This window comes from Musca domestica, unplaced genomic scaffold (assembly GCF_030504385.1).
Source record: "Musca domestica strain aabys unplaced genomic scaffold, Musca_domestica.polishedcontigs.V.1.1 17, whole genome shotgun sequence".
Taxonomy (NCBI): Eukaryota; Metazoa; Arthropoda; class Insecta; order Diptera; family Muscidae; genus Musca; species Musca domestica.
In genome coordinates this window covers 14,176,344-14,197,568 of record NW_026712230.1, presented here as the reverse complement: position 1 = coordinate 14,197,568, position 21,225 = coordinate 14,176,344, and the positions used below count along the sequence as shown (strand labels likewise).

General features: G+C 36.4%; 1 protein-coding gene across 3 annotated transcripts in view; it reads left to right on the top strand.

The window, feature by feature from the left end:
* The window catches only part of LOC101887337 (protein N-terminal asparagine amidohydrolase), a 147,131-nt gene that overhangs the window by 121,399 nt on the left and 4,507 nt on the right, over positions 1-21,225 (top strand). For all 3 annotated transcript variants that reach the window (XM_059120597.1, XM_059120598.1, XM_059120596.1), the window contains exons 3-4: positions 18,745-19,125; positions 19,430-19,612. In XM_059120597.1, the coding sequence (XP_058976580.1) occupies positions 18,873-19,125; positions 19,430-19,612 (436 nt within the window). In that variant the 5' untranslated portion in view covers positions 18,745-18,872. The remainder of the gene's footprint in view (positions 1-18,744; positions 19,126-19,429; positions 19,613-21,225) is intronic.

The following is a 21,225-nucleotide window of genomic DNA, read 5'->3' as shown; positions in this document are numbered from 1 at the left end:
CGAATGTTTTGTCATCGAAGAAAACCAAATTCGGCAGTTCACCATTTTCGGGAAAGCGAAGCAACACTTAGCTCTTTTAAGTTCCTTTTGCTTTCAGTTGCGGTGTAAGTTCTTGCACTTTTTGGAATTTCAATGGTTTACCCCGAGCTCATTTTTCAATATTTGTCGAATGGAATATTGCGATATGTTCAGCTCACGAGCCATTTTTCGACCACTGCGGCGCGGGTTTCGTTCAAGTCTCTGCTTTACTTTTCGAACCATTTCTGCCGATGTTGCTGTTTTCTTCCGTCCACTTCCTTGACGTCGGGCTACGCTACCAGTATCACGGTTACGAGCGATGGTACGAGCCACAAAAGATTTATTCACATTTAAATACTGGAGTCCTCTAACGGTAGCCACTTGTGGTTTTCCAGCCAAATATAAAGAAATCACACTATCAGGCTTGAATTCCATCACGAATAACCTTTTTTTTTTTCTGGAAAATACTCACCAAAATGCTTTTTTACGCTTGTAAACAATACAATGACCTGTCACTGGAATAATTTTAACAGCTGTCGAACGAGTGATCGAGCTTAAAAATGACAGCAGTCTGAAGTTGGATGCAGTTTTTTCATCTCTCCCTGTACACCAAGAATACCAGAAAGATATGAAAACCTTCTACGATTTTCCGACATCACTACCAAATGCGTAAAAATGCTGATTTCTTTCGCACCTCCGCCTTATGAGATCCTCATGTAGACTCAATCCTCAGTTCCTGAGGACACAGACAGATAAAGTGAAAAAAAGACCCTAAGGAACCGGAGGTTTTTTTTTCGAAACTTAAGGCTTTTTTTGCTCGAGGCTCGATTATGTTCTAAAGAACAAATGCTTCAGATTTTTGGGGCTCGATTTTTTTCTATAAAAAATGCATCAGGCACGTGAGGCTTGGTTTTTTCTATAGCAAAAATGTCTCAGGCTCTTGAGGCTAGATTTGTTTCTATAGAAAAAAATGCCTCAGGCTTTTGAGACATAAAAAAAATTACCCAGGTTCCTGAGGATCGATTTTTTACTAAAGAAAAAAATATTCATGTTACTGAAGCTCTATTTTTTAGTAGAAAAAGATATCTCAGATTTCAGCTATTTTTTCTATAGAAACCAGTACAGATATTATACCCCAATGCATATTTAGTAGAGCTACACGTACAAATAAACGTTCATATTGGAAATTTACGTAAAGTAGATCATACCAACTATGAACCTTTTTTAACTGCGGATTATGACTTCGAGGAGTTATAATTTGGAATCAGGGGGAACTTTGAATCGATTTCCACCAAATTTGTACCTCTAGCTCTAAATAACATTGCTAGACATTTTTGATACTAATTGATACTAACATTTTGCTAATAGTTTTGCTATACCTCAAGGCCCTCTTTTATTAGAAAAAAACTTTTACTAAAAAAAATTCTCACTTACTGAAAAAAAAATATATTTTTCAGTTCCTGAGGACACAGACAAATAAAGTGAAAAAAATACCCTAAGGAACCGGAGGTTTTTTTTCGAAACTTAAGGCTTTTTTGTGTTAGTTTCAGAGGCTCGATTATGGTCTAAAGAACAAATGCTTCAGATTCTTGAGGCTCGATTTTTTCTATAAGAAATGCATCAGGCACGCGAGGCTTGGTTTTTTTCTATAGCAAAAATGTCTCAGGCTCTTGAGGCTAGATTTGTTTTTATAGAAAAAATGCCTCAGGCTTTTGAGACATGAAAAAAAAAATACTCAAGTTCCTGAGGATCGATTTTTTACTAAAGAAAAAAATATTCATGTTATGCTACAAAATATTCATGTTACTGAGGCTCTATTTTTCAGTAGAAAAAAATATCTCAGATTTCAGCTATTTTTTCTATAGAAACCAGTACAGATCTTATACCCCAATGCATATTTAGTAGAGCTACCCGTACAAATAAATTTACGTAAAGTAGATCATACCGACCAACTATGAACCTTTTTTAAATGCGGATTATGGCTTTAGAGGAGTTAAAATTTGGAATCTGGGGGAACTTTGAATCGATTTCCACCAAACTTGTACCTCTCGCACTAAATAACATTGCTATAGGGTGCATTGAAGTCATATTCAAAAAGGAATATATTGGGAAAAATATATCGGAGCAATATATGTATATATGGGAACCGAGTTTCACAAATGGAAAAATTCGGTTGAACTTAAAAAACTCCATCAAATTTGGACTTATATTATATATTTGGTGCACTATAACTGTGAAATCGGAAGCTATATCCAAATCTGAACCAATCTCAATAAAATTCGCCAGATGTATTTCTGAGCTGTATATTCCGAATGTGAGGAAGTTAAACACCAAGTGGGATGAGCTAAAGCTATATTTTATGAAGCTAAAGCCAAATCTTAACCAAATTTCCAAATTCTAAACTGAATTCAGTAATTCCTGCCAAAATCCACTCCATTTGGAATGATATTATCCATTTGGGTACAAAAAACTTGAAATCGGATAAATGTTTATACGGGAGCTATATCAAAATCTGAACCGATCTTGAAGGAATTTTAGAAGGGTATTTCTGGGCTGTATCTGATATCTGGTATTACATTTCACTGTCGTGGAATGAATATTACAAATGTGGGGGACTGGAACAAATCGGATGAAACATATGAATGGGAGCTATAGCTATATCTGAACCGATTTTTACCAAATTTTAAGTCTTTACTTCCAGGCTGAATTTCGGTCGGAAATGCCCAAATAGATCCTATTTGGACGAATATGAAACATATGTCGCACAATAAAATTGAAATCGGACGACGATATAAATAAGAACAATACCTAAATTTGAATCGATTCTCACCAAGTTCAATGGGGTAGGTCCTTGGTCCAAACGAATGATTTGTGGAAAGTTTCATTTGAATCGGATAATTAAGGCAACCTGTACTTACATGGACGGACTGACATGCAAAAATCGACTAAGAATGTGATTCTATAGAGATCATCAAAATTAACTATGGATCTATTTCGTTTCCTTTTGCTAGTTACAAGCAAATGCACAAAGACATAATACCCTGTAGTGAAGGGTGGCGTAGGGTTTAAAAATGCCTCAGTTGCTTGAGTTTGATTTTTTAGTAGTAAACATTTCTTCAGTCCTTAAGGACTGTTTTGTCTTTTAAAAAACAATTTTTTAAATATTAAATGTTCGACTCGGCTCTTTTGAACAGTTTTTTTTTTTTTTAATAAAAACTGCTCAAATTTTTCGCAACACAATCTACATTTCGGAATTAGCGGAATTAGCATCATTTGACATAGAAGATATTTCATCGTTTAGGGATATTTGGTATCCTCATCATTTGATGCTCCCAAATTGCATTGAATTATGTCTTGGAGTCCAAGTGTCTATATCTCCGTTCCAACTCCTTTTCTGGAAAACTTTTTGACCAACATCCAATCTAGAATGTTGTAAATACTTCACGATCATTTGAGGTTTATAGTGTCTTGCTTAGAATTACATCAACATCAACAAAACATCATTGTTGAAACCAACAAACAACATGTTGCTCCTACAGAATACCACTTAATTTTCCAACCACAATACACTATAATAACAAACAAAAACAACAACATCCAGAGATCATTTGCTCCTTTGTGTAAATCTGTGGAGGAACAAAGAGAAACAACAATTGCGCTTGTCCAGAATGGTAGCGATGATGTTGTTGATGGCTGATGAGTGTCTTGAAAGGAGTTGTGATTGTTGTAACGACAACAACAAAAACAACGCAGCACCAGCCACATAATGATTGATTGCCAATGGCATTTGACAAATGACGTGAATACTACACTTTGAGCTTCAGGTTGCTGATGGCTTGTTGTATACACAGCAGATCATTTCCTAGACTGTTGTTGCCGTTGTTCTTGGTGTTTTCCTAGCCTTCTAACAATGGGTCCGTCCGAACATTACAAATCCATCAGTTGTCTGATGCCAACGAAAGAAAAAGGTAAATAGCTAAACGCGTACTGAAGTAGGAGGTGTTATAGCTGGCGGACGTTTGACTTGATGTAATTTACACCATGGCCAAGTAAAGAAAGAGGCCGACCACAAAAACTTTTTTTGAGAAAAGCCATAATTTTCCCCTGCTTTCTTGCATGGACAAAGGAGTCTGTGAATGGCTTTTTGATTAGATTCTTAGGTTTTCGTTGCATTTTTTGTTGTTTTTTTTTTTTTTTTTTTTTCAAATATTTAATATCTTTATTGTATGGCTAGCTGGCTGGCTGGATGTTTGGGCTCTGGAAGATCACAACCACCACCGTCATCATCAGTGGAAATCAGCATCAGATATACCATACATCATTGCCATGATATGAGATTGCATGCTTTCTCGAGGTAATTGGATGGATGATGGTATTGGTAGCTTGTAGCCAACCATATGTTATTGCTGTTATTTGAGCAACACGCAAAACTATCTTTGAGTAAAAAAGATACCAACACACACACACATTCATACAACCCCAACCCAATGGAGGATAAAGGAAATTATTTATGGTCGACACTTTTATTGACCATTTATGTCAGATATTGTGCATAATTTCTATTAATAATGACAATGCTGGGCACAATTTATGAGATCATATCCCGACTGACTTGACTCTTTGGTTTTATGCTGGCCATGTATGCTGTGGTCCATTTACTTGGTTGGAGTACAGGTATAGGATTGTTTACTCATTGATCCCGATTCGAAAAGCTTGTATTTTAAAGACATTAATCACACTGTATGTTGTGTCGTGTTATTGTCACCATTTGCCTAGAAGCCGCCTGTCCGTCCAGGAAGCCCCCCTTGTTATCTTTCGAAACGTTGTAAACGAAATGAAATGAAAACGTTTGGAGGAGATTATATGACAGGCGGTAACTTTAACAAGTGAAAACATTGATTTTTACCACAGATTTAGCGTGCGTGTCAGGCTTAAGTGTTCCATACGCTATTTTCGATTTTTTGAGATATCGGTGATTTTTAAGGTCTATCGGTCAGTTTTCCGATATATGTTTCAAATGTTACTTTATATGACACATATTCAGGGCATTCCAGTTATTTTAAAAATTGTTTAATAAAATAATGTTCAGTTATTAATGGAGAAAGGTGGAAAGTTTTAAAAGAAATGCTGAAAGAATTTTAGTTTTATTTAATTCTTGGGTTCCTCTTCTGTTGAGCTTACGATCGTAACTTGAATACAAAAAGTTTTTGTCATAGGATTTATTTTTAAACTACTCCATTAGAGAATATCCTCAGACATAGGCCAAGGGGATTGACGACGATCGGTGGCTCTTTTCGAAACCATGGTATTACATGCTTTACCCCTTTCTCCACTTGTAAAAGCCTAACTGTATAATCACAACAAACTAACTACGGTATCCCAAAACAAAATGACAATACAGTTCCAAATATAAAAAAAATAAAAATAAACATTTTTTCGCTTCCATTAACTATGGCGAAAGCGACTGCCGTGATTATTAGAAATCATGCCGTATACGCTATTCAGTCATGCTTAAAACCAGACCTCCTGAAAACTCACTCGAATTTATACAAAGTGTGAAACTCACTCGAATTCCTGCAAGAGCGCTCCTGGTAGCAGAAGAAAAGACAAATTCAATTTTTCGATGTCGCTCGAATATGAGTGAGCACATTTTCCTCGCTCTTGAGTGGGAGCCAAATTCGTTCAAAATCAAGCAGATTCCACTCTTATCGAGCACTCATTTAGTTTTTGTCATACCGTCGTTGAATTTCTATACATGTGTATTTTTCTGTGGAAAATTACACCCACTCTTCCCCCATTCCTTACTCATTTACACTCTTAGAGCAATCTCTTGATTTAGTTTGAGCAATTCTGCTCCCACTCTAATTTTTCAAACACCAGTGCTCCCACACAAAACAAATGAGTCAAGAGTAGACTCCGAAAAAAACTCCCACTTTTCGAGCAATCCTGCTCGCAAGCAAGTTTCGTTCCCTACAGAAAATAAGCAAATCTACTTGAAACTATTGGGGACATGGTTCATTTACTCTAGACGGATGGAAAGCAATATCGATGACAGATGTGACTTCTAAGTCATTTCTGGGATATTTTTTTTTATTGCAGGACTAAAACACTTTCTTGCTCAGCATGTCAATCGGTTTTGCCGACAGATGTATAATTTCAGCCGATATATATCATCTTCACACCAGATCATGTATTTGTAACAGTATTAGGATGTGTGAAGTTTGAAGAGAATCGTATTCCGCTATTTACAAACGTTTCGTTATTCAAAATGTTGACCCATTTGAGGGGGAGCAACCAGAAGTAGTGGGCCGATATATCCCACATTCACCCCAACTTTTGTGTTAATAGAAATAGTGGAATGTCTGAAATTAAAAAAGAATCATATATTTATTCCGCATTTTATGATCATTTTGTTATTTAAAATGTTGACCCCTTTCTAAGGGAGGGAGCAGAAGGAGTGAGCCTATGTATTCCATCTATTGAGTGAGAATCGGATCAGAAGGAGTGGTCCGATTTATTCCATCTTCTCACCAGATCTTGGGTTAGTACAAATGTTGTGATGTGTGAAATTGATCAAGAATCGGATCAGAAGGAGTGGTCCGATTTATTCCACATTCGCACTAGATTTCGTGTTAATAAAAATATTGTCATGTGTCGAGGATGAAAGTAATCGGATGCTAATTTCTCATTTTATGATACTTATAATTATTCTAAATTTTGACCCGCATTGGGGGAATTACCAGAAGAAGTGGTCCGGTCTATCTGTACTTCATACCAGATCTGATTTTATAAGCGTTAATATAATTCAAAATGGTGACCCCTTATGGGGGAGGTATTTAATGGGGTGGAACAATATTGTCAAATTTCGCACCTCACTTTGCACTAATCCAAATATTGGTATTTGCAAAGTTTGCGGAAAATTGAAGGGTCCTTTTATGTTCTAGTAGGAAATTATTTTCTTTCGAAATTTTGAACTAAACTATTACGATGTACCAAGTTTGGACCAAATCGGATACTCCCTTCGAGAGTTATAATACGTATCAGCTAGACAGACAAACAAACGGACGGACGGACACTCTTAAATCGACTCAAAATGTCCTGAAACGAATTTGCCCAGTCTCCAAACCCGTTATTTCGATAAGGCATGTTTTGGCCGTATCAAATGATATATACCCAATGTAGCCATATATGTAGCTGAGAGGATAAAAATGGTAAACATCTTGAAGTCACTGATCACAAAAGCAAAGCATTTTTGAGTCGTCGTAAAGCACTAACCGATCTTCACGTCCTGTCTTTACTGATTGGGTCCTCGGAATGTAAGAAAATGATTCGGAAGTTCGTCGAAAAATCATCTTGACTGATGAGGTCCATTTCCAACTCGGCGGCTATGTCAAAAAAAAAAAATTGTCCCATCCTGAAAATCCCAAGAGATATTGTTGAGAAGCCTCTACATCCTCTCCGTGTGACGATTGGTGCGGTCTAAACTTTCTTTTTCGACAGATGATTATTGATTTTAAATGGTCGCAGTTGGGTGGCTTTGATCTTGGCAACGTTTATCTTTAACGAAACCCTTACACTTTTATAGAATTTTTTTCGGAGCGATCTTGCAACTTTCTCCTTTGTTTTGTCCAAAAACAAAAATTTATTGCGAAAATCGACTTTGCGATTTTTCCTCCGACGAAATTCAATTTCATATTTTTGACTTTTTTCTAACGATGTTTAACGAAATTCGACATACTTACTTATCCCTAGTATGTTGAACTCAGCTACAATGAATCAAGGATCTATTGTGTAATAGTGGAGGTTTTTCTAAATGGAGTGATACCTCGGACATCATACCAAAGTATTTGAGTGGCTACCTTTCCAACAGGCTCCCAGTTATATTCCTATCCTATGTGAAAGAGGCCCCCTTCCTTAAACTTTGTTTAAGTACCCATAAACCCCAATAAATCCTTGCTCCATTAAAACAAGATATTAATCAAACACACAAGTCACAACAACAGCACCAAACTCAGAATAAATTGATAACAACAAAATTTGCGATAAAAATCAACAAATAAAAATTTGTCCAACATCAACCCATTCAATTATGAAGTTCTCCAGAGCAATTGGTCGGTTGTTGGTAAAGTAGTTTAAATCTTTATCTTAATCACTTTTACCGAACATTCAACCAGCTAGCCAGCCAGTCACAGCGTGTGTGTGTTGGCCAAAAAGTAAATTCAATTTATTATAAAAATACAACAACCAACCATAACAACAACAACAAAAATTATAATGACAATAACTGGGGTCAGTCTTTCTAACTTATTACCCAGATTTTTTTTCTCTCTGTGGTTTTTTGCTGGGCTTAGCCGTTAACGCCAACACATCATCAACGAGAACTTTTTGGAGGGAAGCATTTTGCCCGGTTTTTTGTTTTTTCTTTCTTCTCCTGGTGGCCAACAAAACAAAGCAAACGTTGAACAGCAACAACAATCAAATTGAATGAAAAATTTATTAAGAGTTGTTCATATGTTGAGAAAAAGATACAACACTACCAACAACAACTAAAACACACACACTAAAATAACAACAACAAATCACATATAGATTTAAATGTTTGATAATCATTTTTGCAACGACATTTGATTGTTGTACCATAAATTTGGTTGGATGCTCGCTCGCTTGCTGATTTGGTCTGCTCAGATGTGTTGTGCTGTTGGCTGCGGGAAAAACGCTGCCACCTCAATGTTGTGGAGGATCCGTGTACTTCAGCACTCACTCCTCCAATGTCATAACTTTTTGCCACGAATGATGGGAATTACTTAAAGGTGGCCTTCATTTGGCCGGCCGGCTGGCTGGCAATTCGGCTGAATGTCTGTGTCCTCCAACGCAACCATTGTGTCCACAATGAACAAAGACAGCTAACTTCTGCATTGTATGTTCTTTGGCAATGGACAATGCTGTCCTCAAAGCGATAAAGCCATAAGCATATGCATGCGATTGGAATGATTGTGTGTTGTACGTATGCTCTTGAGATGAGATATGTACGAACACATGTCCCGTGTATCCTTTCTTGGTCATATTCACACATACACATGTGTGTGTATCCATACATGGTGGTACAATGATCCTGCTTACATTCTGCTTACTGGCCACATCGTAAATTTGTAATGTCTTCATATTAAAAATTTGTCATATAATGTTTTTTATTGCTTTACAATACATGAACACCTACAACATTGGGGAAAACATAACTATGTACATATAATAAGCATAATATAATTTACAAAAGAGGTATTAGGGTGGGTCGAAGGAAAATTTTACATTTTCGTTAGTTAACTTTGAAAAAATTGCAAGTATAGAGGTCTACCTGTTTGGCTTGTAATGTCAAAATTAGTATCAAAAAAATAAAAAATCAAACAACTTGTTGCATTTATTTTGAATAAATAATTGAAAGCCGCGATAACTGAATGAAAGGTCAACACTTCTTTTCAAAATCATGTACTATATATCTCTAAAGGATTATTTCGCTACAAAAACCCTTGGTTTTTTCGATGCATACGTTGAAATAAACATTTTGAAAACATCCGAATTTGAATATTTTCTGAACAATTTTTTTGTTATTGAAAAGAAAACACATACATAAACAAATAAAGATGACATATTAAGCCTTGAAAATAAAAAAAAATAAAATCATATGGTATCATAGCCCTACCTTGATATCATTGTACCATGGTTGTCCCTTTTGAAATTTGACAAAAATAGAACACTAACAAGTAAAAAAGTATCAGTCGGTTTTGCCTACAGATGTTTACCCTCAGCCAATGTTCGATATAGGTGATCGACACTTTGGTATTTTTCAGTACCAACCTTGGTGGCGTTTGATTTTGGTGGCCATTGTGCGCTGGGAATGAAGCGATAAACCTCATTTTGAAACCATTCTTGGGTGGCGCGTGCTGAGTACGATGGTGCTGAGTCCTGTTGAAATGTCCAAGGTCTGCGAGCAAAATGTTTGCGTGCCCAAGGTTTTAATACACCCTCCAGATTATTTTCGCGAGAATATTTGACATTTATTCTGAAGCCATGGTCGATTAATACGAGCGGAGAGCGACCATCGACGGCCCACACCATCGCCATGGCCAGCGCTTGAGTTCTGGTGGCCAACCGAAGGTGCACATTTTCAGCTGACCTCTTTGGCAAGTAAACACGATCATTTTGTTTGTTTACAAAATTCTAGACAACGAATGTTTTCTCATGGGAGAAAACCAAATTCGGCAGTTCACCACTTTCGGCCAAACTCACCTTGTATGTGTCTGGTTTCGAAAATTTGCATTTTTTGGAGGATGTACCATATATTCCATATTCACACTAGCTACACCATAAATACAAATATTGAGATGTGAAAAATGTAATGGACATTAATTCCCCCTTAAAGGAGCCATTATTATTCAAAATCTTGTAGGTGCAAAATAAGTGGACTAACATTATCCATTTAGGTTGAATAAATATTATGATTTGCAAAGTTTAAACGATATGAGATACTTTCATCGCTCAATATGATACTTGTATTTTATTTATACCTTCAGCCATATGGCTAAATGTGCCTCATCAAAATAACGGTTATAGACGATTGATCTCTTTAGACCAAATTCGTTTCACGACATTTGGAGTCGACCTAGCGATGTCCGTCCGTCCAGGGAGTATACGATTTGGTCCAAACTTGGTACATCATAATACTATGATCAAAGTTAGATCGAGTTCGGAGATTGTCAATATCGGTTCACTACTTCTGGTAGATCCCCCATAAAAGATCGAGAATTTCAAAAAAATATTTTACTGCACAAAAAGAGAAAGGATAATCTGATTTTGCTCCAAATTTCCAAATCCTAATATTTGCATCAGTGCTAGGTCAGGTGCGAAAATTGATACCTGTCCACTACATCAAGCACCTACCCCACAAAAGGTTAACATTTTGAATAATTATAACTCTCATAAAATTTGATATAAGTGTCCGATTGTCTTCAAATTACTCATATCACTATATTTTTATTGATCCAAGGTCTGGTGCGAAGATGAAATATATCGGTCCACTCCTTGGGGTACCTCCCCCACAAAAGGATTAAAATTTTCAATATCTACGAAGCTCATAAAAGCGCGAATTTAACATCCGATTCCATTCAGACTAGACACATCTCAATATTTCTATCAATACAAGATCTGTTATAAAGATGGTAGAGATCGTACCATTTCTTCTGGTACCTCCCCCACAAAGTGTCAAAGTTTTGAATAACCAAAACGATCATAAAATCCGAAATATGCATCCTGTTCTCTTCATATTTCACGCATCCCATTATTTCTACTAACACAAGATCTGCTGCGAAGATGGAATATATCGGTCCACCCCTTCAGGTACCTCCCCCACAAAGGGCCAAAATTTTGATTATCCATGATGCTCATAAAACGCGAAATTAACATCCGATTTTAAGGGAGTCAAATGTAAAGAGATTAATAGATGAATTTGCCGTAACTGGGGACAACGCACCTTCCACCAGTTCAATCGATCGACGGTTCCAAAAACTTCTATACATGACTACTATAAATTAATTATAATATTTTTAATCTTAAAAGTCTTAAAATTAAACATTGAAACAAATTAATAAAAAGGGGCAAAATTAACAATTGATTGACGTCTCCAAAAACTGCTATACATAACTGCTCTTAAATATCAGTTGTAGCAGCCCGTTTATATATGTTTAACATAATCATATCATAGAGCATAATTTAACATAATAACTAACATGAGAGAATGTAATATCAGTATTATGCTAATGCAAGTTACATCGCATGTTATGTTAGGCGGTAGCATTAGCTCAAAGGAGCAATTTAACTATTATTCTCTTGTACTCTTTTGCTGTGCTTCTTCTTGCTTAACGAAGTTTAGTGTATGAATGCTCTCACGTACCCATTAACTTAACGATAGTTAGGGCCATTATGCTACTCTTTTTCTCTCAATAACTCAATGTATATGCAAAATACCTATAATTGCAAAGTAATAAATACTCAATTAGAAGTTAAGTTCTATTTTATGTTATGATTAAACTTATGCTTAGTTGGTCATTGAAATGTCGTTGCATCTTTCTATTCTGATCGAGCAACAGAGTAATAAAGTTGGTAAACGGAAAAACCCCTCTTTTATTTTGGGAAACATAAAATAATTATAAAATTTGCAAACCGCTAAGACTTTGGAAGCCTTAAGGCTACATAAGCAAGCGAACCTGAGGACGAATACTGTTCGATTCGACTTATTCTGTCCCAGAATAAATTAATAAAAATTATAAAATTATTAATAACCCTTACCAAGGAAAGGAATTTTCACCATTTGGAGATTTCCCCCCTTACATCTGGCGCCCATCGTGAATTTTAAGAAGCTGCTAAAAATTTGGAATTGTTTGCCCATAGTTAACGTTGTTGTGTAGGAGAAGTGTTTGTTGTTTGGTTACATCATTTTTAACATTTTTTTAACATTAACATTGCAACCAGAACTGCAGAAACGTGGTGCTGTTGTTGTTGGTTTTAGGAAAAAACGAGTGCTAAAATCTGGAAAATTTGGCAGAGTTTGATAATTGAGGAAAGGTGGTATAGAAACTCAGTTCTTGGCAGAAAATCAATCAATTCAATTCAATAATGCCGAGGACAACAGTGAATTCATTAAGTGCTATGAGCCCTCTTGTAGGATTTGAAGATGCGTCTAATCAATTGAATTCCCCTATAAACCACCCTAATCCCCAATCTACTCCTTCTACTGCACCATCTTGTAGCAGACAAAACACGGCTCCAAACCCAGATATGGCATATCCCCGTCCATCTAGCTCAGCTTCGAGCAATGCCCCTGCGAGTCTTAGTATCTCCGATCTGAATCAGCTATCTTCTCTAATTGGAAATTTGAATGCTCGACAAGAGACAAAAACCAGCTTTAGCTCATCTAGCTCGCGTTTTAATGGAGGTAGGAATACGGCTAAAGTAGAAGATTTCATAGCGACTATACTGATTTTTAAAGAGGCAGAAAATATACCCGACGAAAGAGCCCTTCTTAGCCTACCATTGCTTTTTGAAGGATATGCATCCACTTGGTGGCAAGGTGTTCAATATGAAGCCAAAACTTTCAACGAAGCTATCGAATTACTTCGAAATGCATTTTCACCCCCAAAACCTGATTGGAGGATTTATTCAGAGATCTTTCAGGACAAACAAAGACCAAATGAGTCAACTGATGCATTTGTTTGTCGCAAAAGGAGTCTTTTCGCTCAATTAAAGGAAAGGCTACCAGAAAATACAATCATTAATATGATATTTTCACAGATTTCGATTCCCATTCGTGAGAAAATTCCTAGAGAAAGCGTGAGTTCTTTCCAAGAATTGCTTTATAGAGCTAGGGATATCGAAATGTCAATTTCCGAAAATAAAATGGCCGCAATTTCAACGCCATTTGAAACAAAAGAAAAAGGCCAACTTCGCTGTTCTTACTGTAGAAAGAAGAACCATACGGCTGACGTTTGTTATAAACGTATTGAAATGGAAAAGCGGGGAAAACCTGAAGAAACTAAACTCAGCTGTTATGGATGTGGTACTGTAGGATATTATAGATCCAATTGCCCTACATGCAACAACAGGAATGTAATGGAAAGTCCGAAACTTCTTGATTTCAACAGTGTCCAAACAACTCTCATAGGTCATAACGTTCCCACCGTGGACATCAATGTCAATGGACTGAACGGAGAAGCTTATTTAGACACAGCTGCTAGGACTAGTATTGCCGGTTACCATCTTTTCCAAAAACTTGTTGAAATGAAGGAGGAATTCCAAAAAGTTTACGCCGAAATAACGTTGGCTGATGGAATAGTGCGTAAAGAACTAGTTTGTTCAACAGTCGTGAAGATTATAATTGGAAAAAGATTGAAAAGAATAAGGTTCATATGTCTGCCAAACGCCAGAAATAATAGAACTCTTTTGGGCATCGATTTTCTTGAGCAAGCTGGTATGGTTATGGATCTGGCTCAGAAAACGTGGTATTTTAAAGATGCACCGAAAGAACTTTTTTCATTTAAAGCAAAACCATCGAACATGGACGACATAAGACTCAATCAGACTCTAATTGAAAATAAAACAACAAAAATGGCATGCAATATAAATGATTTTATGGCATGGTTTGAATCCAATTATGATGAAAAACCCCCAACTTTGGGTGAAATGTACTCAAAACCAGAAGATTATTCCCCTGGTGGATTATTGAGAATCTTTTCGGACACATTGCCCAATGATTTTGAAATGCCAAAGCAGTCAAATCTTTTTCCGCCATTGAAAAAATGCCGCAAGGACTCCACAGCTGCTTTTGAATTAAATGTTATTGATTTCAACATATGTAAGGATGAAAAATCTACATTGAAATCAGATGAAAAGAAGATTTTATGGGAGTTTTTAAATGCCAATCAGGAAATATTTGAAAATATATGTACTCCAATAAAGGGCATAGAGCACAAAATTAACACTGGTTCTCATGAGCCAATTTCCAATCCACCATACAGAATTTCACCTGCCATGAAAGAAAAATTGAAGGTCGAAATCACCAATATGTTACAAAAAGGAATTATAGAAGAAGTCGAATCTCCTTGGGCATTTCCAGTGGTGCTCATTCCAAAAAAGGACAATTCTATTCGTTTTTGCGTTGATTATAGAAAATTGAACACCATAACAACCACTGACACATATCCACTGCCACGTATGGAGGATCTTTTGCATTCAGCGAAAACAACCCCGTTTATGTCAACTTTGGACCTAAAATCAGGCTATTGGCAAATAAAAATGTCAGATGAGGATAAATTAAAGACGGCATTCACAACTCCATTCGAAATTTATGCATTTAATAGAATGCCCTTCGGTCTTAAAAATGCTCCAGCCACATTTCAGAGAATTATTGACAAATTTCGGTCCAGTCTGCCGAACATTCTTATTCTGGCTTATTTGGACGATATTATTATTTGTTCAGAAAACTTTAATTCTCATATAAAAGATCTTGATCTAGTATTTCAAAAATTGAAGAACATTGGCTTCCATTTAAACAGCGAAAAATGCTTCTTCTGTAAAGCTGAGGTCAAATATTTGGGCCACATTCTTACGAAAGAAGGGATAAAAGTCGATCCAGACAAATCATCAGCAATTTTAAAGCGTCCAGTCCCCAAAAATATCAAGCAGCTTATGTCTTTCTTGCAAACCTGCTCATGGTTTCGCAGATTCATACCAAATTTTGCAGACATATCAAAACCATTATCTAACCTAACGAAAAAGAATGTTGTGTGGAAATGGTCAGAGGAGGAAAACAACGCATTTGAAAAATTAAAGATAATGTTAACATCTCCGCCAGTCCTTCAGCAAGTGAATGAGAAACAGCCATTTTTTCTAAGAACCGATGCTAGTAATTATGCCATCGGGGCTGTAATACTCCAGGGGGAGAAAGAAAACCAACATCCGATTGAGTATGCAAGCCGTCTCCTTTTACCCGCAGAGAGAAACTACTCCACAACAGAACGTGAAGCTCTCGCTGTAGTATGGGCAGTTCAGAAATTTAGAGGATATATCGAAGGATCTGAAATTAGAGTCCTTACAGATCACCAACCTCTTAAATGGCTTTTTTCTATAAAATCACCAACCGGCAGATTAGCAAGATGGTCATTATTGCTACAGAGTTACGATATAACTTTCGATTATACACCAGGCAAACAAAATATCATAGCTGATACTTTATCACGACCACCATGTGGAAACGAACTTTGTACTGAATTCTGTGCGTGTTTCACTATATACATTGATTTTCCAAGAGAGGGATTAGAAGATTTTCGTAAGGCTCAGTTGGAAGACGACAAGTTGAAAGATATAATAATGTCATTCGAGAACGACGACGAAAATGTCACAAGGCACACAAATCGCGGCTACATAATGATAGATGGAATTCTTTACAGATATTGTTCGGAGCAAGACTCAGAAAATGGTCAATTGGTGCTGCCGAAATCTCTTCATAATCAGATTTTAGATAAATATCACAAAGACCCACTATCAGGACATTATGGTATAGACAAAACGACGAATAGAATTACTCCAATATTTTACTGGTCAGGTATGCGTTCGGATATTGCGAATTATGTGAAAGACTGTGAGGAATGTAAACGCTACAAGGCATCGAATCTGAAGCCATGTGGATTACTGCAAACTATAAGCACCAACAAACGATTTGAAATTTTGGCGGTCGATCTCTTTGGACCTTTACCTAAAACAGTAGAAGGTCACCAATGGATATTAATAGTGGAAGATATCTGTAGTAGATGGGTGGAGTTATTTGCACTAAAACAAGGTTCTGCAGAAAATTGTGCACTAACATTGTTAAATGAAATTATTCTAAGATACGGAGTTCCCCGCAGGATACACACAGACAATGGGACACAATTCATTTCGGCCTTGATGCAAAAATTAACGTACTGTCTTGGAATAAAACAGACTTTTACCCCCATATATCATCCACAATCAAATCCAGTAGAAAGAAGAAACCGTGATCTAAAAACCCAATTAAGTATTTACGTAGGTAAGGATCACAGAACTTGGAACGCATTTTTACCAACAGTTAGATTTGCTATGAATACTGCCAAATGCGATAGCACAGGCCAAACACCAGCTTATCTAACGTTTGGAAGGGAGCTGAGGACGCCAACCGAAGTACACTTTGATTTTAAAGCCACCGTTTTGGCAGAAAACTTCGTTCCACAAATTACTCCTCATCTCATAAAACTAGCAAATATATTGGAAGTTGCAAATGATTTACAAATTAAGATGCAGGATAAGAATAAGAACTTTGTGATTAAGAAACGAAGAAAGCAGCCAGATTTTAAAATTGGTTGTAAAGTTTTGATTGATACACACATGCTAAGCAAGGCCAAGGATGGAATAACTTCCAAATTCGCGCCTCGTAGAGACGGTCCGTACATCATTAAGGAAAAAAAAGGATCCAACTGCTACGTCATAGCTACAACAACTGATCCCAATACCCCAATAGCAACAGTACATTCATCGGCATTAACTCAATATAAAGGCGAGCAAGAAATTGCAATATATCCGAAACAAAAAAGAGGTCGCCCATCTAAGACCAATATGAATCAGCAACAACAAAACCAACAGCAACATAATCTGCAACAACATAGCCAACAACGAAATTACCAGCAACAAGACGGACAACGTCATCAACAACAACATAACCAACAACGAAATTGCCAGCAACAAGACGGGCAACGTCATCAACAACAACATAACCAACAACGAAGTAACCAACAGCAACACAAACAACATAGCCAACAACGAAATCACCAGCAACAAGACGTACGATGTAATCAGCAACAACAAAACGATCGTGACTCGGAACCGACAGTATTAAGAAGATCCTTACGTTTGAAAAATAAGAATTGATGGTATCCTGTTCGCATCATCGAGACGATTAATGCAACAGAGGGGGAGATTGTAGCAGCCCGTTTATATATGTTTAACATAATCATATCATAGAGCATAATTTAACATAATAACTAACATGAGAGAATGTAATATCAGTATTATGCTAATGCAAGTTACATCGCATGTTATGTTAGGCGGTAGCATTAGCTCAAAGGAGCAATTTAACTATTATTCTCTTGTACTCTTTTGCTGTGCTTCTTCTTGCTTAACGAAGTTTAGTGTATGAATGCTCTCACGTACCCATTAACTTAACGATAGTTAGGGCCATTATGCTACTCTTTTTCTCTCAATAACTCAATGTATATGCAAAATACCTATAATTGCAAAGTAATAAATACTCAATTAGAAGTTAAGTTCTATTTTATGTTATGATTAAACTTATGCTTAGTTGGTCATTGAAATGTCGTTGCATCTTTCTATTCTGATCGAGCAACAGAGTAATAAAGTTGGTAAACGGAAAAACCCCTCTTTTATTTTGGGAAACATAAAATAATTATAAAATTTGCAAACCGCTAAGACTTTGGAAGCCTTAAGGCTACATAAGCAAGCGAACCTGAGGACGAATACTGTTCGATTCGACTTATTCTGTCCCAGAATAAATTAATAAAAATTATAAAATTATTAATAACCCTTACCAAGGAAAGGAATTTTCACCATTTGGAGATTTCCCCCCTTACACAGTATTTTATTTAAAATTTAAAAATGGCGTTCTAGTGGAGATGCTAGTAGTTTAGGCGACTTCAAAAAAGTCTAGTAGCTGTAAATGAAGATTTTGTAAGAGGAAGATAATATTTTAATATAAAATAAAGAACAGAATGCAGGCTGATACTAACTCATCGGGTCATATGTTTTTATTTAAATGTAATTAAGGCCTATCACAGTCTAAGAAAAATGTAGCGTAGTAAACTATTATTTTCCTCACAAAAATATAATTTAAAAAGAAAAACTATTTTAATTCTCTCCTATCCAAGCTTCCTTTATAAAAATCCACAATATTCTTTCCACATAGTCTAACTCTTTTCTATGGGAATAACTTTAAACTCTGAGTTCGACTTTATTCCATAGAAACAATTTTAGTGCCTCAACTCCATTACGACCATATATTACAGAAAACATTACCCTAATTTATCTTATGAAAGTATATTTTTTTAATAATCTTAATAAAATTTCAATTATTTTTCATTTCCTTCTTTGCAGATAAACTTACAACATTAACGCCCTGCTTTGTTATAACTTAACAAAACCAAAAGAAAATAAAGGACAGCCACAAATAAAAATATCAACAAGAAGACGTCGGTATCCTTTGGCATAGCCTTGTTAACAAAATGGTTTTGGTATTGAATGGTGTCCTGCAGGACGATTGTCCGATGGACACGACCAGTCTGTTCATGCAACATCCTGTCTACAGAGATTATGCCCAGCAATTGTTATCGATACCCACAAAGTCGGTAGGTCCGGTGGGTCTTCTGTACGTAGGTCAACGTGAAATGGCTGCTGCAGCACCGCATGATAAAAATATCAATATAATTGGTACAGATGATGCTACCACCTGTATTATTGTGGTGGTAAGGCATTCAGGTGAGTCGGATGAACACATGCACGCACGCACACACACAAAGAGATGAAAGGATTATGTTTTCTTAAGGAATATTTCTTTTGTGTTTCTTATTTCTTTATGTTCCTGGGCCTTAAATTGGCTTCATTTTACTTTTGCTTATGTTAATATACAAAGAAAGCTCGTCCTTAAGAAAGTATAAAAATATCCTTGTTTTAATTGAAGTTTTAAAAACATTTTGTTGTTTGCGGTTGTATGTGATATCGCAATTATTGTTATTCTTGTTGCTGTTTTACATTACTAATTTTCATGTTATCCTTATTGTAGGTTCTGGTGCTGTAGCATTGGCCCACTTTGACGGCACTGGCGTCGATGAAGCTGTCTGCACTATGGTGGCCCGTGTCCAAGAGTTGGCCTTAGGTTATCCGGAGGGCCGCATTGAATTGCAATTAATTGGTGGCTATCGTGATCCACAGAGTTATGGCGAAGAGGTTTTCTACAGTATAATGCGTAAGTTGAATTCGCAAAGACATATTTAAATTTTAAAAGAAAACTAAGAAACATTTTGAGATTTTTCATATTGAAATGTTGTTTTAGAAAAAAAAAACTAAGAAAGTTCTGGAGATGACTGTAAGGAGTTCCAATAAACGTCATTAGAAGAAGATCATATGAGGGCTCTAAATATGTCTTAATATACGATTTGAAATTAGATTCAATAGACTTATTGAAAGCTATTTAATGGCGGAGTCGTGACTCACGACTTAAAATGATTTTTAATAGAAAATCTAAATAGATGACGTTATTGACTCTACAGACAACATTAAAGTAGTCTCAACAATATCAAAGAAGTCTTAAGGATGATTTTAAAAAAAGAACTTAAAAGAATCTCAATAGATTTGATTTAAATTGTCTCAATAGGCGACTTTATAGGAGCCTCAGTTATCGACCTTAAATAAGTTTCAGTAGAATGCAACTATAAAAGGCTAATGAGAGCGATTTAAATGTGCCTTAATTGTTTTTAAACTAAGGTAACTATTTAAATATTGTCAATACAGGATGAGATAAAAAACCTGCAACAAAGTCAAACACCATAATTTTTATTTTTTTTTTTTAATTTTTTTTTTTAATGAAAGCAAAAAATGTCGGGCATAGCATGGAATTTAAGAATAAGTTTAGATTTGTTTGAATTAGTCACCTTTGGCACGACTTATGGCCTTCAAACGGCCAATGAAAGCGTCACACGCTGCCCGAATGTTGCTCTGCGATATTTTGGCCCATTCTCGGCAAATCTCTTGATTGAGATGATCGACACTTTGGTATTTTTTAGTGCCAACCTTGCTTCCCAAAATACTGCAGACACAATAGTTCAACGGATTGGTTTTCGGAGATTTTGGTGGCCATTGTGCACTGGAAATGAAGCGAGGTGCGTGCTGAGTCCTGTTGGAATATCCAAGGTCTGCGGCCAAAATGTTTGAGTACCCAAGGCTTTAATACACCCTCCAGAATATGCTATAATATTAGGAATTTATTCTGATGCCACGGTCGATTAATACGAGCGGAGAGCGACCATCGGCTATTATGGCAGCCCATACCATCACCAAGGCCGGCGCTTGAGTTCTGATGGCCAACCGAAGGTGCACATTTCTAGCTGACCTCTTTGGCAAGTAAACACGATCATTTTGTTTGTTTACAAACAGCTGGACAACGATTTTTGGAATTCGAACTCGTTTTTCAATATTTGCCAAATGGAATATTGCGATATGTTCAGCTCACGAGCCATTTTTCGGCCACTGCGACGCAGGTATCGATGAAGTCGCTTCTTCACTTTTCGAACCATTTCTGCCGATATTGCTGTTTTCTTCCGTCCACTTCATAAACGTCTACGGGGCTACGCTACCAGTATCACGGTAACGAGCGATGGTACGAAACAAAATATATTTATTTACATTTAAATGCTGGAGTGCTCTAACGATAGCCACTTGTGGTTTTCCAGCCAAATATAAAGAAATCACACTATCACGCTTGAATTCCATCACATATAACATTTTTTCTTTAAAATTCTCACCAAAATGTTTATATACGCTTGTAAACAATATAATGAGCTGTTACTGGAATAATTTTAA